General features: G+C 36.4%; 1 protein-coding gene across 1 annotated transcript; it reads left to right on the forward strand.

Moving 5' to 3' along the window:
* The first annotated feature begins 7,691 nt into the window (after positions 1–7,691).
* On the forward strand, positions 7,692–11,034 carry LOC141601253 (protein FAR1-RELATED SEQUENCE 5-like). The gene is made up of 7 exons (XM_074421515.1): positions 7,692–7,698; positions 8,101–8,157; positions 8,324–8,371; positions 8,863–9,035; positions 9,126–9,980; positions 10,349–10,939; positions 10,990–11,034. The coding sequence occupies exons 1-7, from the start codon at positions 7,692–7,694 to the stop codon at positions 11,032–11,034; spliced, it is 1,776 nt and encodes a 591-aa protein (XP_074277616.1).
* Positions 11,035–19,854: the final 8,820 nt, after the last annotated feature.

Below are 19,854 nucleotides of genomic sequence, written 5' to 3' on the forward strand. Positions count from 1 at the left end.
AGAAAACAATTCTCTTATATAAAGAGAGGAAAACCGGTGGGGGTCAAGGAGTACATGCCAAAAATTGGAATCTCCTTTCCCTTTTATTCTTATCAACATTTTAGGTGTGTAAGACTAGTAGTGTAGGTTCCATTATTTATCATTTTATCACATAAAATAAAATAATCACAACCCACTAATACTCCCTCCATTTCGGTCCAACACACATAAAATGGACTACCATTTTATTTTGTCAATTTGTCATTTGTCACACAATATGTCACATGTAGTATGTTACATGTTATTAATTAATTTAATGCATATTTATCAAATAAATATCATTTTATAAATTAATTAAATCACATACAACAAATTGACTAGTGATACTTGATCACATAAATAAAATGGGTCATATAATTATAATTCACAACATCTTGTAATAATAATCAACCATTCATTCTCTTCTCTATTGTTTCACAAACAATAAACAATTTTTGTAACAAAATATTTCAATTACTAAAATAATTCTTATTTAATCCCATTACAATAAGATATTTACATTCTCTCCCATAATTGAATTGTTCAATTTTAAGGAATTGATTAACTTGTATCGTCATACAATTAATCAATTTGTCTATAAAGGGAATTGTCCTTTAGGTGTGACCTTAAGAGATCAACTGATCACCACCGTCAAATGACAGTAATGTCAAACTCTAGTTACCTAATCATTACCTATTAATGATGATCAGTTGACGATATAATGAATCATCCCTTACGTATTCTTAATATGAGATTTAAACATGTGATCGCACTATTGTTGAGGACATATATTCCAACAAAACCTACACCTCCTGATTAGTATAAATAGAGGTCTTAGCTTCACATATTCTTCACGCGAGTGTCCGCCCCTTCTCTTCTCCCTTTGTATTCTAAGATCTTTGATATTGCTTTGACGCCTACGTGCTTGATCACTCGACCACGTAAGCCCGATTCCTTTTGCGTACCAGTCTCGTTGCATGACCGACCAATTTGACCAACTCCTTAATAAATCTAATCTAATCAATATTGTTTCGATACTCCTTTTTAAAGGGCACTTTCATATTTGCATCAAATCGAGTCGAGCAACCAGTAAACGACAACTTAGTTAATCTCGCTTCGTTAAACATGTAAGTCCGAGGTTGTAAATCTTACTTTAATATTGTTTTTATTGATTTTGTAATATATTGTACGAATTTATGTCATAAGGATGCTTGTTAAGTTTTATTATTTTCATTAAAAACAAGTTTTAAAACCTTTTTGACTGAAACAGTGAAGATCTGACATGGGGAAGAATCGTGTCAACTGGTGTGCCTTCTGGAAAGGCCGCAGTATCTGCTGCGTCTCTTCTAGAGGCTGCCTGCAGTTGTTACACTTCTTCTTCTTCCTCGACTTTTCACTGCTTTCGCATTTTATCTTTTTTTCGTTCTTTTCTTCTTATTTCGTCTAATAATTTTCAAATTAATTTCTATTACTTACTTTATCAAGATCTTTTCGACTTAAATCCCTTATAACTCATATTCGCGGGTTTTCGTCATTAGCTCAAATTCGGGTTTAAGAGCTACGATTTTCCCATATCGAATCCTCTAAATTCACCTTTTATATATTGTTTTGGCTTGTTTTCCACATCCCAATTCTTCATATTTTCGATCCTTACAAGAGACTTTGATCTGATTATTTCGCAATTCAAGTTTGTAGCGCATAATGAATTCCGACTTTGACCTTTTTTTGTAAACCGTTGTATAACCTACGCTAAATCATAGTTCGACTCATTCGTCATGCTTCCAGTGTATTAAAACATGTTTAAATCACTTTCTTCGATTCAATTAGCCAAATTGACGAGTCATAATTATATACATATTTATGCCTCCCCTTAGTTACTTTTGATACGGTCTTCATCCTAGTTTATATTAATTACATGCCTTTTATGCTAGAATGCCGATACTTCCGCTATTTGGTGTTTAATGCAGGAATGATTCATTTATGGAGCAACGGAATAAAATGAGCACCGTGGAGTGGGTGTGAAGGAATACACGGAGCATGGCACAAGAATCTAGAAGAATAAAGTAAGAGAAGTCAAGACGAAGACAAGAGCTGAAACAAGAAAGATACTCGATCAAGCCCAAGCGAACTCGGTCAACTGGGAATTTACTCGATCGAGTGCACCCAGGCTCGATCGAGTACATACTATTTTGAAGATTTTTTCGCAATTTCCTTAAGTCGGTTATGTTTTATTATAAATACACATTTCGTACCCTATGTTATATTTACGCCTTATTTTACCTAGCTACTTATTATTTACCCTCAAAACACTCTCAAAACTCTTAGTTTAGTTTTATTTCTCTTATTTCGGATTTAAGCACTCTCTAATTACGGTACTATTGTTAATCTTTCTTCTATTATAGATCATTATTTCATTGTTCATCTTTTTATTGCCTTTATATTAGGAAGAATTGACGGGAATAATCCCACGTTTAAGTCATCTTTCAAGAATTGTCCCACCTTTCAATATTTCGAAAATAGTCTCATCTTTCTATCCCATCTTCTTTAAACACTCCCTCCATAAAAACAACTTGCTATGGTAGGTAATCACTAGTAATGTGACTGTCTTCAATTTGCTATTTTAATTTCAGACAGTACTTCATTACTAATTAACCATTTCTCTATCTTTCAAATCTATTAAAACAAAACATGATAAACATATACTTCTAAGATGAAAACTTCCCTGCTTTTGCATTAATTCATGTGTAGGATCAACACTTTTTGAGAACTTCCTCCTGTTAGATAGAAGATTTTCAAAAAAATAGTTTTACCTAATAAGACTCATAGTGGAGTAAAACAAGCATTTAGTTAAATTTTTACATCTCCATAATGTAGCCAAAAAATTACATAATTCGTCCAACTAATCTACATGTTGATGGATGATGAAGCTTAACTCGATTCCGGACCTTGACTATCATTAATTGAGCTGACCATCATAGGCCCTCGTGATGAACCTAAATCCTGAAATAAAGAAACAATCCCGAAATTATAAATTAGACGTCTTCCATTTATCGCAAAACATATAAATTGAAGTATTAAAAAATGAATTTGACATTTTACATTAATAAGTGTGGCACTATCATAGCTACAAGAAAGACAAGAAAGCGAGATCAATATTTTCCTAGAACTTCCTTTCCATCCATTATGAACAATCAGTTACAAAAAAAAGTACAACTAACTGAGATACATCACAAATTACACTAATTTTGAGTAAATATCTACTAATTACGAGTATTATCTTCTTTTATCTGAAATTATAATCTACAAAATGAAATTCTAGAGTTTGATGAATTTACCTGTTGAATCGTTTTTAATTGAAAGAGGCGACGGCTAGACGAAGTAGTGTCTTCAATGGTAATGATCAATTATTTGATGTGGGTTGTGCGTGATTCTTGACAAGAATAAATCAAATCTTTTTTATTATTTGATTTCTCTGGATTTTTGTTTGAGTTATGGTGTTTGTCAATTGTTTTACGAATGACGGAGGTAAGAGATGAAGAGACTAGAAAAATATGATGACCGTTTAGTTAGGTAACAAGTAAAAAAGATTATTTAAAGAAGATGAGGTTAAAAGGTGATATTATTTTCGGATTATCAAAAGGTGAGACTATTCTCGGAAGATGTATGAAAGGTGGATTATTCCCGTCAATTCTTCCCTTTATATTATGTCTTGTATTATTATTATTGTTAATTCTCTCATCATTCGTAGCTAATTTATTCACCTAGGGTGAATGGGGATCTAGGTTGTTAGAAAGGGATTATATAATGAATTGATAGTTAAATTGCTTTTGTTTGTTGTTTAATTGTTGTCTTAAACCAAATTGATTAATTACTGGCCAGGATTAGTTAATTAGCATCGCGAATTAGGATTATTACCGACCAGATTAAGACTAATATAGGCTACAACAATTTAATAGGCTGACTGAAGTTTAAACCTAGAGGACATATTAGAATCGACCGATCATTTGACTCTTTAATATTATTGAATTTGTCTTATTTACTTTATTGATCTATCAACTAGTTAAATCATAACCCCGGATAACTACCTAGTGAACTTGATCCCAAGACTCTTTAATATTATTGAATTTGTCTTATTTACTTTATTGCAATTAGTTTTAGCAAACTAAACAAATCATTCAAGAAATTGGTTACCTTTAAGACGAACTTAAATATTAGTAAATAGAACAACTCACTCGCTTCCCTGTGGATTCAACCTTTTCTTGCCACTAGCTATAAGTTAGTAGTAATTTATGATTTATTTTGATTGACCAACGACTGAAAATAACCTTATTAAATTTTAATGGATTTTTGGATTTAAATTCACACAACAATAAAGTAAATCACGCAACATAATTAAAGACTCCTTCCCCAAACCTAAATGTCACAGTGTCCTCGTTGTGACGCCTGCAACATAACAATCTCACATCAAACCACAACAACCTAAAGGACACACTTAACAAAAGGAATGGGAAATAACTAGAGATAATATAATAAAAGTAGATACAAGGAAAGAGAATACCGGTTAAGAGTGTAGAAGTTTCCCTAAACCGACTGCAAAAATAGGGGAAAATAACCAACCGCGCAATTCCCTAATCATCTGGCTATGTTTTAAACCCAAAAAGCAAGGGTACTCGATCGAGCCCATCACCACTCGATCGAGTACTCTTCTGGCGAGGCAATTTCCTGCATTTAAAAACAAATGCCATGCAAGGCATAATCAATACAACTCAAAGCACGCAATAGTAAATAAAAAAGAAGCGCATGTGCTACATAAAGACACAAGTAGCACCAATAAAAACTCCAAGCAAAGAAAATAAGCGACAAATAAAGTTCCGACTCATCAAACTCAAAATCTAATATAAAATATGAGCAATCATACTCATCGCTCTGCAACTCATCATTTTTAGGGAGGATATGGGGCTCTTCATCCGTCATAGAAGCTTCATCAAAAACTTTGACGGGCTCCTCTCTAAAAATCTCAGCCTCCAAGGCATCCAGCTTAGCTTCTATGTCAACATCATCAGCAAAGCTATAAACCGGCTCAGGATGAGGCTCATCTCCATAAATCAACTTCTCTACCTCATCCACCTCCTTGCTCCATGGTCCTGGTGTAGCAGCAGGGGAGTCAGACTGATTCATGTCCAAACATAAAGCAAAGGAATCATGAATAGGTGGATCAACAATACTAAGCATAAATATGGAGCTACTGAATGAGGATGTGTGGATACCGCCCGGGAGTGTAACACCCCAACATACCAAGGTACCTTACCAAGGACCACCCTAACATGAGAAGTTGTTATCATCTCGGTTGCCTCGAGGTTAGTATATCAAAAGTAACCTTTCAGAAACACTTAGTAAAGTATAAAGTTTAACTATTACACCGTCTCAAAGAAATACCAAAATGAAAGTGTATAAAATCTCAATACAAATGAAATCCAAAACTTCTAAACTCATAAAAATGGAAGCTAGACTCAAAGTGATGACATCCCATCTCGTCCCCGTAGCTAAAGACAACCATCACCTGTCACAATCTGCTCACCCTCCCCGAATCGAGCACCATAGTGTTACAAAACAACAACGGGGTCAGTTCCCTGTATAATCAAAATAAGAACAATACAAGAATAACAATGACAAAAACTCCACAATCATTCTCCATTTCCAATCATGTCTCATAACTGACTACACACTTAAGTGTACAGTCTTGCCAGATAACTGCCGCAACAGCTAATCCACACCGCCAATGGGGGACCGCGGCCTCACCCACCTAAGCCCCGCTCATCGCAACGAGCAATAACCCATGTCCATTAATGTGCACATCCCCCTTGTGGCGGGTTCCACAAGGGGCGAATCAAGGGCGTGAAGCCACTCCCGCAAGCGACTCCACTCAGCCGAGGACGCACCTCACCAACATAGTCAATCCACCATAACTCCAACAATCAAGAATACAAATCAACAACAATGCTAATCATGCCAATACAATCACAATCACCACATCTTAAATTAACTATGCAAACAACTGAGTAGGAAAAGCCTACCTTAGCACAGATTCGAATATGAGTCTACAGCGGAAGCTAGAAACGCTCTTCTATAAATCCTTCACTAAACAATAATCACGACAATCCAATCAGAACATGCAATCACCCCTTTTTCCCTAAATTCCAATACTAGGGTAAAACCCTAAAAGACAAAACTAACAAAAGATATAAGACTAGTGACTTACCGACGCAACTGACGCGAGAGAGAGATGAACAAAGACTCACAAATAATCAAAGGTCTTAGGAGTGATTAGGGATAATTAGAGAATGCATAAATGATTTAGGTTTTGCTAAAAAGTGAAAAGTGAAACTGTTAAACGTAAATTATTACTCTAATCATCATTAACCAAACCGCGGAAATAATTCCCGTCAGACCGGATACTCGGTCGATTACTGAGAGTACTCGGCCGAGTACCCCTTACTCGGCTGAGTATTCCTGGACAGTAGCTTGACCAGAAAACAAAAGACACACTACCCGGCCGAATTAGCCCAATTCGACCAAGTAACAGGACTTAGAAGACCGTGGTATTACAGCAAAAGCTGCGTCCACGGGATCATCACAGGCATATCAACTCGAGGTTCCTTCAAATCAAATTAAGACAAATTGGAGTCACCACCAAGATTTATGGAAACTTGGAACCGTTCTAGTCAACTTTACACCTTTCATCGAAAAGCATAAAGCTAATCGACTACGAGTGATTAAAGATAAAGACTTGTACCCTATATCACTCGATTGAATGACTCTCGTAATCCAATGTTATTTAGACGGATCCACAAACCATAGATCTTGAGTAAGGGGTGAGGGTACGTGTCAGGAAGACCAGAAAACACACGACACACTACTCGGCCGAGTTAGCCCTATTCGGCCGAGTAATGGGACTCAGAAAACCATGGTATTACAGTCTTTCCTCCTTAAAAAGAACTTCGTCCCCTAAGTTCATACCATAGCCAAAACGAAACACCCAATACAACACTAACTGTTAAAAGACAACAACCACAACTACTCAAGGTATCAACAACCTCCACTATACATGACAAAACACTCATCCGAAACGCAAAAGGTGACAAAAACACAACTATGTTGACCTCAACTAACCCCAAAACATGCATGCGACCATCTCCTACCCCCCTTAAAAGACAACGGTTACGTCCCCGTAACCAAACATACCTGATCGAAAAGGTGAGGAAAACGCTCTCTTATCGCCTTCTCTGGTTCCCATGTGGCCTCTTCCACATTGTGAGATGTCCAAAGTACCTTTAGTAAGACGGTCTCACTGTTCCTTATCTTGCGCTGTCATACCGTAAATTTTGGAGACCTATAATTTTTTTTGTTAGCATTAACTTGTTATAATTGTGTCTTGAACTTCGAGGACGAAGTTCCATTTATAAAGGGAAGACTGTAATACCCGTATTTTAGTTTAACTGATGATTGATTTAAAAACCTCATTAAAATTCTTATACTATATATATATATATATATATATATATATATATATATATATATATATATATATATATATATATATATATATATATATATATATAGGAATGAGATCATGTGAGTATTACTTATATATTTGAGGATTGAGGATTAATACTATGATAGGTATTTAGGATGGAAACAAGCAAGGGCAAATTTGAAATTTAACAGCTGCCTATATAAACCACTTTTTACAGCAATATCGTTATTTCCTCCTTTTTCTTCTTCTCCCTTCAACTTCTCTCTACTGTAGCTTCTTCCTCCATTGTTGAGCTGGAAAACCCTAGAATTTAGGCGTCATCTCCGTTTTTCGTCGTCATTCTTCACAATTATCATATTATTCCAATTAGTTCGTTTGTTCAGGTACATAATTGGCGTTTTTCGTCCCTAAATTTCGAATTCGTTGTAACATTACTCTGTTTGTTCTTCTTTCGTTTCTATGATTTGAATTTCATCTTGCTTTTGTTTGTTATTTTTAATTTAATTTTGTGTTTCCTAAAATTCGGTACGTTTTTGTTTTATTTCCAGGTCTTGCTGCTCATTCTTCACAATTATCATATTATTCCAATTATTTTCTTTGTTCAGGTACGTAATTGCCGTTTTTCGTCCTTATGTTTCGCCTTCGTTCTTATCTTACTCTGTTTGTTCTTCTTTTCATTTATATGCTTTGAATTTCATCTTGATTTATTTGTTATTTTCAATTTACTTTTGTGCTTCCTTAAAATTCGGTACGTTTTTGTTTGATTTCCAGGTTTTCCTGCTCAAATCTCTGCGTATACAATCTTCATTGCGATGTCTGGTATGTTATTCTTCTTCATTTTGTACTTTCAGCGTATTCTGAAATCTCTGCGTATTCTCTCTTTATTTTGTACTTTCAGCTTTCAATCACATGTTCGTTATACTTTTGGTAAATATTTTTTGTTCATTGACGTTCTTATTTTGCTCAATATGTGATATTGTTTTCTACAACTGGTGATATTGTTTATGTTGATATGTACCATTGTATATTCACATTTGTGATATTGTTTTTCAACTTCATGTGTGATATTTGTTCCAGAGTACGTGATATTGTTTTCCTGGATATGTGATATTGTTCAGGCACTTGTGTGATATTGTTCCTGCAACATTCCTTGTGATATCGTTTTCCATCTTCATGTGTGATATTTTTCCCAAACAACGTGATATTGTTTTCGTGGATATGTGATATTGTTTAGCCACTTGTGTGATTTTGTTTTCGTCCATATCTTTTAGACTTTTTCTTATTATTTTACATTTTACTTTTCTTGCCAGATCCTACAAGTAATGTAACCTCTTCTTCGTGTAATGATCTTCATGTCTCTGCCATTACCTCTAAAGATTGTAATGATATTGTTGAGTCTTCACTTACTTCTACTGTTCTGATTGAACCACCTGATGCATCTAGTTCTACTCCACATGTTGAACAACATTCTGTTCCTTCTCATGTGCATCAACTAATTTTGGACTCCACACCTTGTGGTAGTGAATTGTGGACAAGGAATGTTGCACCTTAGTTTAAACCTTATATTGGCCAGTTGTTTGGGACGTTGGAAGAAGCTATTAGTTTTTATGATGTGTATGCAGAAGCATGTGGTTTTGAACCTAGGAAGTCTTCTCAAAAAAGGTATGTTTCTGGTGATGTGAAGTATAAATTTGTTGTTTGCAACCGTGAAGGTTTTAGAGATCGTAAGAGGAAGGCTACTGTTTTAGATAGTGGAAAGGAGCAGGCAACTCCCAGGCCTTTTGATATCAGGAACACTAAATTAACTAGGATTGGTTGTACTGCTATGATTGAGTTTCGCTATAATGGGGATGGTTATGTTGTTTTTCAGTTTCGTGAGTGGCATAATCACCGTCTTTGTTCACTTAGAAATCAACAGTTTCAAAAAAAGCACAGGCACCTCCATCTTTACCATAAAAACACAATTATTGATCATTCAAGGGTTAATCAAGGGCCAACAAGGGCATTTAGAAATGTCAAGGAATATGCAGATGGCTATGAGAATGTTGGAGCTCAACTGGTTGATTTTAAGAACTTTGGAAGGGATATCAAATGTTTCATAGGAGACCGAGATGCTCAACTGTTTGTTAACTATTTTGAGAATAAACGTGATACCACTGAAGGTTTTTACTTTGCTTATGAGGTGGATTCTGGTAAATGCTTGGTTCGTGCATTTTGGTGTGATGCAGAGTCTCGTAGAAACTATGCTTTGTTTGGTGATTACATCACTTACGATCCAACTTACAGTACGAATAAGTATTGTATGCTTTTCACTCCTTTTACTGGTCAGTTACTTTTGCTTCTGCGTTGCTATTTCATGAGGATGAAGATTCGTTCACGTGGGTCTTTCAAAAGTTCCTTGATGCTATGGGACAGCGAGAGCCACACTGTATAATAACCGATCGGTGTCTTTGGAATAAAGCTGGGTTTGCGTCTTTGTCTTCAAACATGCTAAGCGCAGATATTGCATGTGGCATATCGTGCAAAAGCTTACGATAAGGTTGGGCTGCAATTTCGAGAGAGACCGATTTTGTCGGCCGTTTGAATGCTATTGTTTGGGATGCTGAGTTAGAACCTCTTGAATTTGAAGAAAAGTGGTGTCAGTTGGTCAATGAGCATAATCTTGACGGTAATTCCTGGTTGTCAACCATGTTTAGAAAAAGGAGGAAATGGATCCCAGCTTATTTTTGTGATGTTCCTATGGGTTGTCTATTACGTACAACTCAACGTTCTGAGAGTTAGAATAATTTTTTCAAGCGTTTTGAAAATGCACATGGTACACTTGTTGAATTCTTGATGCGGTTTCAAAGTGCCATTGATGTCTGTTGCAAATACCATACTCAAAAACAACTTGATAGAGACGATGATTGTACTCTTCCACAATTAGTGACTTCTCTTAAGTTGGAAGCTCATGCTTCCAAGGTTTATACAAATGCTGCTTTCTCAGATTTTCAAGTAGAAGCTTCTGCTTCTATTTGTTCCCTTAGTGTTAGTGGCTTCACACCACCTGCAAACGTTGTAGAATTAATTGGTATTGCTGATGCCAGAACGCAGAAGACCTACCAAGTCGTCTACAATTCTCTAACGAATGACACTGAATGTTCTTGCAAGTTGTTCAACAGGAAGGGTATTATTTGTAGATACATTATCTGCGTTTACTCAGGAGAACAAGTCCACACTTTGCCCGATAAATACATTCTTATGCGGTGGACCAAGAATGCACATAAGATCCTTCTTTATGGTCTACATGGTGAGTTAATTGAGGATTTTGATGCCACTGATTTACGAAAGATGGAAATGTGCAAGTTATGGTCAGAGTTCTACGCGACCATCAGTGTGCTCAAGAATGTGTCTACGAAGGACATCACTGATCTTGTTGACACACTTAAACAATTCAGGCTGAAACTCAATCCGCAATCAGAGTCAATGACCAAAGAGCATGAGTTGGAGATGCTTCTTGGGTGCAGTTCCTCAACTGAGGTGAGGATTCTACCACCTCGTCAGGCAAAGAACAAGGGTAGCGGGAAGAGAATGATCTCCAAAAAGCAACAATGCATAGCTAAAGCGGAGAAGCCTAAAAGGCTTTGTCGTAATTGCAAACAAATGGCTCACCATGATAAACGTAACTGTCCTAATGCTTTTGTACCTGATGCCGACAATAAGGTATGTTCACCATGAACAGTCTATGTATGAAACTTTTTATCTATGCTGTATGGTCACGAGTCAGAAACAATACCACATGTTATTTAAAATAATATCACATCTTATACTAAACAGTATCACTATTTGACGATACCAGAATGTGATATTATTTGAGGATAACAGAATGTGTCAACACATCTGTCTTAACTTTCTTTTATATTTTCCTGGTAATTTTAGAAACAATACCACACCTTATTAGAAATAATATCACACTTTTGTAGTACACAGTATCACTGCTTGAGGATAACAGAATGTGATATTGTTTGTAATTGTTCTGAGATAGAAAAAATATCACACTTCATTTGAAATAATATCACTCCTTATATAAAATAATATCACTGTTTCACCTTTTTGTATTTTCAGGGTAGTTCAGATGAGGATGATGCTGATGATGGTTGATCGGTCGAAGGAGTTTTTGTTGATGGCGCTCATTAATTATAGCAGCAGCAAATAGACGACATTCTTTATGACTAACATATTAATATAGACCACAACATTCATTAAAGTATAAATTATACTTTATTTTATATAGAAAGTACTCGTACTCGGAGAATATTTGATTATTTTATTTGTTTCAGTTGTCTTGTTTTTGTATTTTGTGATACTGAGAAACAATCTCTTACCTTCGATTTATATATTTCACATCTTACTCTAAACAGTATCACTACATCAGGACTACTATATATGCCTTTTGCTTTAAGATTTTCACATCTTGTGTTTTGTGTGTTGTCAAAATATGGCAGTTCATAATATGCTTCTGCAGTTTTCTAACACAATATCAACTTGTGTACACAACAATATCACAACATTGTGAAAACAATATCAACGTAAGACTTAAACTTACATATTCATATTGTGATATTGTTTAGTCATCTGTGTGATATTGTTTAACATACTGTGCGATACTGAGAAGCAATATCAACCTGTGTACACAACAATATCACAACATTCTAAAAACAATATCAACGTGAGATTTAACAATCCATATCCATAGTGATATTTTAAAGTAAACAGTGTGGTATTGTTTTAGCCCTGTGTGATATTGAGAACCAATATCACAGCAACTATTACACAATATCACACCAAACGTGAAATAATATCACACTTTAGCAACAGTTAGATGACATCCAAAATAGCCATCACTACTTTACCATTATAAAAAGTTACCATTAAATTCCTTTTTGTACTACCATTACATACCCTTTAGTTTAATTACAACTTCGTTCTAACAAATATAGTAGTCCTAATTCCTTCCTCTACCTCTACCACGGTTCTTCGGATTTGCAACGGTCTTAATCCTACCACGTTTGTATGTTATTGCGGGCTCGTTCCTACGATCTTCACCATCTTTTCCTAATCATCATCGGCTCCTCTCAAAGCATATCCATACCAACAATCGGATTTCTGACACCTTTGTCCTAATTACTATCTATCTTTTTGTATATACAATTGTAAATTGTTTTTACCTTTTCCTAGGAGATTGCCGAAGAATTGGCAATTCTGTGTTAATAATCGGTTTCTTAGTACAATCCTCCTTTGCTGTTTCCGGAACATCTTCTTTATTTGTCTCCTCCACAACAACATCAACATTCTCTTTTGTTTGAACTTCTGCCATTGGTACTTCCTCTTTCTGCTTCCCTTTCGCCTTTTCGTTGTTCTTCCTTTGTTGCTTCAATGTCTTCCATATTTCATCCTTCCCATCTGAAAATTCTTTTACTTTTTCGATCAAAGGTGTTCTGTTCTCATTTATGTCACTAAAAGCAATCTGCTTTGCCATTTCTAGCCAGTAGTATCGCCTATACACTTTTTGGTTCAGGTCGGCTTCAAACATTACACCCTCATATCGAATCATGTGCATCATTAAGAAGTTCCCAAACTCAGTATTGTTCATCTCTGTCTTTTGTCAAGCGAAGTTGATGTTGACAACATCAAACGTTATTATATCATCTGCTCTTTCCACGTTCTTCTTTGCTAAGTAGTCACTCATGTGCTCCGCCTACAATATTACGGTTCACCATTAGTAATAATTTCACAAACACAGAAATCCATTATTTCAATGTTACTATACACCAATACTTTAAAGAACTATCAATTAATCATACCACCAAATCTCCAACTTTGTGTATTTGTGTTTGCTCCCAGTCGGGGTACTCTGTGTTGTCCAGCACTTCCACTGTCTCGGTTTTGAAATTTATACAAACACAGAAATAATGCTCTTTCCATACCATTGGAATAAAAACCAGATCTGCTTCCAGGTTACATGGAACTGTGTTTCTTCTAATGAATTCATCCCATTCTTCGAACATCTTTTCTTTAATCAATTCCCTATCTCCAGCTCCTTCGGTTTTAATTTCCTGTTTTGAATATATATGTTACAAGTCCTATTTTTGTTTAAAAGAGTGATTATATTTAATCAAACTAAATGGACAGCTTACCATGTGTCGAATCCCAAAAAACATCAAACTTGTTTCACATTTTTCTGTGTGCTCAATATGGTTCAGAATGAGGGACCAACATTCAATCACATTGCTACTGACGTGCTCATTTGGAAGCAAGGACAATATATCGTTTCTGACAAGATATTGATCATTACTGAATTTGGCAACCACCTCACTGCTCCAAACATTAACACAAACCAAATTAAAATAGTGCAGATAATATCACACTTCTCTAAAAGCAATATCACATCCCTTAAGAAACAAAAGATCACAAAAAATAGCAGTTATAATAAAATAAAAGTACCATCAAATTTAAATAGTGCAAACAATATCACACTACTCTGAAAACAATATCACACTCTTTAAGAAACAAGACCACGAAAACATACTCTAATGGGAAACTCGGTCGTCCAATAGGCGAGTCAAGCACTTGTTTCCTCATGGTCAACATCTTTGCACACAGTGATTTGTTAGCCTTCATAAACCTTGAGACGACCTCCACGTTAGAATCTGCCACACCACGAGTTGTATGTGCTCCCAAGGCCATCTCGATTTCCCCCTCCTCTTTCCCACCACACTTTGGCAAACCATCTTCTACCACACCTACAAAAATATTTATTTTTGTTATTTGAATATATAATGCTTATATATAATGAAAATAAGTCAGTGTTGAAGAAAATAACCTTTTTTTTTGTACAGGAGTTTGAACATTCTTTTTCCCACCTTTCCCTCTCTTTCTTTTGCTTGCTGCTTTCCTCTTTGCTAGTAATTTAGGTAACAGTGTCCCTTTGATTGCATTAAGGTTTGTAACCTTCCTCAGGACCTGACTCCTTGTGGACAAGGCCCTCGGGAACTGCGTCCGCGGGATCCACACTAGGCATAATCGACTCGAGGTTCTTTCGAATCGAATTAAGACAAATTAGAGTCGCCACCAAGTTTTTTGGGAACTTGGAACCGTTCAAGTCAACTTTACACCTTTCATCGAAAAGCATAAAGCCAATCGACAACGAGTGATTAAAGATAAAGACTTGTACCCTATATCACTCGATTTGAATGACTCTCGTAATCCAATGGTATTTAGACGGATCCACAAACCATAGATCTTGAGTAAGGGGTGAGGGTACGTGTTAGGAAGCCCATAAGGACACCTAACCCCGCCCGTCGATAACGGCCTCTACTAAGTCAAGTGTCGGAGTTCAAACAAGGTCATAGCTACTACGATATATGATATGCAAACATCGTTTTAAACCCTAACATATGACAACAATTTCTATGTCGTTTTAGATGCAACTAAACTAACTTTGTCAAAGTTGTAATTTAGCATGTGGGTTGATTAATCTAACAGCATACAAAGCAAAGCAAACAAGGCTTGATGGGAATGGGGGAGCCATTGGGATCTATCCTATTACAACCCAGGCATTTCATGCCGACACAACGAGAAATAAATTACAACTCAATCTAATTACAACAACTATCGTAATTACTTTGACTCAGATTACAATACAAACTAACAAAATACAACTTAAACTATTAAGTCTTAATAAACGAAACAAATGTAAACAAAAAAAGCTAAAGCTAAGTTAGACTAATTAAAGATGTTAGCCGAATTATTAGTTAATAAACTAATTAGATTAGAATTAAACTAATTAAATTAAAATAAATAAGTACAAAGGCTTGAAATAAATTAGGTACAACTTATTAATTAAATTGAACCCAACTTATTAAAATTATTCACCAATCCATATTTATTAAAATAGGATTAGTAAACAATTAAAGAAACAAAAGAAGAAAAGAAACTAAAACTGCCAGACCCGTGCAGTGCACGGATCAGAAGTCAGACAGACCCGTGCAAGGCACGGTTTTTGTAGAAAAGCAAAGTTAATTATGTTTTAATTACGAAATCAGTAAAATAAATTACGAAAAAATTCATTAAATTAAATTTACATATTTTGAACCATAAAAGATAATTAAAACGACTTTTAAAAAATTAGAAATAAATAAAACAAATTAAAGATTAATTAATTACAAATTGAATTAAATAAATACGAACTAGGTTAGGTACAATTCTAAATCGTCAACGAGTGCAAATGGAAAGGTGTTAAGCACGTACTTCCTTGCTAGCGAGAAAATTAGTGAAAGGGAAGATGAATTCAATTAAGTTACAGAATTGTTACGGTTTTTAAAGCTACGTCGATGTACCCTAATGTGTCTAATTAGGTTATCAAATTGATCTAATGTCATCTAAATACGTCATATGTTAACAATCAGAGGTTAAACTAACATACAACGGATCCTAGGGTGTGTCGAGTTGGCCGAAATAACAAAGGGGTCAAAAGCGAAGAGCGAAGTTAGAAATTCGTTTTATTTATGCCCTACCTTGAACACGAGGATATGTAAATGAGACGGGGGTGTACGACCGACTGAAGTAGCGGTTTATTTTCCCATCTCAAGTCAACGCGGGTGTTCATGGTGGTACTTTAACTCATACTCGGACTAAACTAGTTTCATAGTTAATTAAACAATCGATAAACAAAAACGATAAACGAATAAAACAAACTATAAAAGAACAAGCATAAAAAACGAAATAAAAAAGGAGAAAGTGGAGGATTTGATGCACCCTCAACCTACATGTATCGTTGACACCATCTTGGATCGTAATCGATGGTAGATTTTATCTCGAGAGGCCGTCGTCGACGAAGAAACAAAGCAAACACGCGTTTTTTGACAAATCTGGACAGCAACTTTCAAACGATGATTTCTCCCTCGTTTCACGACGAAAATTCGATTTAAAAGATGTTTTGAAAACTAGAAAGAGAGGAGAACAGAGATCTTAAAGCAACCCCTGCTCGTTTTGAGTTATTGGGCACGAAAAACGAGCACAAACAGAACTGGACAGACAAGAACAAACCGCGAAAACAGAGTGTATAACACTCTGTTTTTCGAGGGATTTTGTGTACTCTCAAGGGCAATTTGGCTCGTAAATCTTTCTCTAATGTGTAGATGGATGTTATGTGGTTAATTAGGAACAAGAAAATCGAGTTTTTATGGAGGTTTGAGGGAGGAACGAATTGTTTTTCGAGGAAGACACACAAACAGTTTCAGTTTGTATGTCGGTTTTGTGGAGGGATTTTGAGAGGCAACTAGGGTTTGTTTCTGAGGTTTAAAGCTTGTGAGTGATGGTAGGATGTGGGGAGAACTTAGAGGCCTGAATGTATGGTGAAGGGGTGGTATTTATAAGGAGTTAAAATAGGTTAAAAAAGAGGGAGAGGCAATCGGGCTCAATCCCGTATGGCTGCTGTCCATCGGTTTTTGTGAGGGTTTGAGGGGGGTTTTCTTGGTGATTAAGCTAGGATAATATGGGTAGGATACTAGGGTATGGGTTAGGGTTAATGGGTACGGGTCTTGGTAGTGTTTGGAGCGGGTTTGGGCTCGGGAATTGAGCTGCCAAAACAGGGGCTGCTCGGTTTATGCGTGGGCTGGTTGGGGTTGTTTGGGACGAGAATTTGGGCCATGGATAGGGGGTTCGAACAAGGGTGGATGGGTAGAGGCTTAGGTGGGTTAGTGTACTCGAGATTCGTGCCAATTCGTAAAGGAAACGGGCTCAAAAACCGAGCTAAAATCGAGCTCAAAAACATGTGTAAAAAACGAGTTTCCTTCGCTTTTAAAATCGATTTTTCAAATCAATTAACCCATTAAAATAAATGACTTTTCAAATCAAATATATTCATAAAATGATTTTTCAAATCAAATATTTATTTTATTTTCAATAAAATAAACTTGGGAAAATAAATTCAAAATAAAATAAAATAAAATAAAATAAATTGAATTTACCTAAAAAACCATAATTTAAATATCATTTAAATTAATAAAATGAACTCACTTAAAAAACATTAATTTAAATATCATTTAAATTAATAAAATACTTCATCGACGACGCCCATTCTACATCGTAAAACGAGCTCCAAACAATGACAGTGACAACTAAAGAATACATGTGTCCTATCATCATCGGGTGTTTGTCGGGTTCTCTATAAATCCCAATATCGACGGATACGGGTATCTACAGAGCCCCCACTTTGACTGAGGCTTGGACAAGGCGAAAGTCAAAGTATACCCCAGGTCCCTCTCGACCTGAGGATTCTTCGGGTCGTTTATAGTCCATTAGACTTGCGTATATAAGCTCGCCAGCCATAAGAAGAGATCATACCTGAAACTTCGTTGGGGTTGACTCTTGCTTCTGTTGCGTCGAAATATCATCGTTGGTCATCGACCTATGAATTGCATAAATAGTGGATTGAGCCTTATCCTTAGGCGCCTACGTATCCGTTTCTGACGGAATCAAACCCGCGTCGTAGTTCGGCAACTGCTGACACATGCCCAAAGTTTATCATCTGCTGGCGTATGTCCAAAATTCATCATCTGCTGACATTGGCCCAAAATTTATCATCTGCTGGCGCTTGTCTGAATGGGACGGGACTTTCCAAGGAGGTTGCCGCCGCTTTCATCATTTGCTTTCAGCTACGGAATTCTTCCATTTCATACTCTTGTATTGAATTGAATTCTTGGTGGATGTCATCCTTTTCATCTTGACAATGGTCTCTGAAGCCAACGGCTTCAGAGCCCCCAGTTTGCAATGGCTCTAAAGTCGAAGACTTTAGAGCCCCCAGTTGAAGCATATCCTGCTACATTTGAAACACAAAAACGCACTTGCGATAATCATCACATAAGCACATTTGGATCATCGATCTTGAAATTGGATAATTTGAAATACTCGGTCATCGACCCGAAAATTGAATTTGAAGATTTTGAATGATTGGGTCATCGACCCAAATTTTGAATCTGACATCACTTACGATGTTGGGCCATCGACCCGAAATTCGAATTTGAAACGAATCATCTGGATGTTGGGTCGTCGACCCAAAAAAGTTTTTGAAATTTTGAAATTTTGAAATCGAACCTTGATGGGTGAGCACGAAATGCGACTCAGACATTCTGTATGACCCGTAAATAACGTGGGCGTAGCCCGCTACCGTAAAACAAAAAAAGAAAATAAAACCGTAAGTGTGCACGGGCTTTAATTCAAATATTGACTTGTTGGGGGGTAGAAATGTAAATTGGCCATTCCGGCGCCAAAACATGGCGAATGGGAACCACAAGGTCGTCGAACTTGGGACGAAGATATCGTATGGCATGGTCGTGCTCCCGAGGGCACATAGGAATCAAGATCACTTGGCATTGACAAGGAGGATTAAACTCACAGAGCAACAACGTTGGCTTCGCCCAGACACTAAACACAGACTGATTTTATGAGAACACTTAGAAATCACACATCACTCTTGTTGGGAACATTCTGTCACTCTTCTCCTCGCCTCCTTTCTTTTCAGCGAGTTTTCATTATTTCTTGCCACCGCCTTCTTTCTTTTCAGCGGGCTTTTATTATTTTTCTTCCACGCCTTCTTTCTTTTCAGCGGGTTTTTCATATTTTCTGTTCCCAACACAAACCCACATCTATGTGACTCAGCATCTTTGCCTAAACTGTTAGATAAAGCTCATTCCGAGACTCGATACTATTCATCCGAACCTATATCCTCATCCTAGCCTACATCGAGTGCTAAGACCGACTCAAACAAAGGTGGCTTCATTTGGACTTGGTTAAGACCTGTAAGAAACCGACAAGATGACAACTTGGATGATGGATGGATTGAATCCCTTATTCTGAAGGACTGCCTACGTATTCGCGTGGAGCGAAATCAAATCCGACGTAGTTCGATCTTGGTGCATAAACATGGCATTTTGATTGTGTGTACACACTCGAAGGTTTCACCTAAGGTATCATGTCATATCCCATTCTAGCCTGTAAAGTACCGTTAAATCCCGTGTTTGGGGTTAGGTGTAAAAGGCTTGGATCTTTTGGGATGTGGAGCTTGGTAATAACAAGTTGGAATGGTTAACCATCATTCTGAAGGTTTGTTTTGTGGTGCTAAGGCCAAGGGCTATGGCTGCTGATTGTGGGTTAATATCCGTATACTACCCCTTAAATTGCAGGACTATAACGTAAAATTTACATGCAATTTATAGTCATAAAACGATAAAACAATAGAAACGATAAGTGTATAGAAATCA

The sequence above is a fragment of the Silene latifolia genome, chromosome 9, assembly GCF_048544455.1.
Source record: "Silene latifolia isolate original U9 population chromosome 9, ASM4854445v1, whole genome shotgun sequence".
Taxonomy (NCBI): domain Eukaryota; kingdom Viridiplantae; phylum Streptophyta; class Magnoliopsida; order Caryophyllales; family Caryophyllaceae; genus Silene; species Silene latifolia.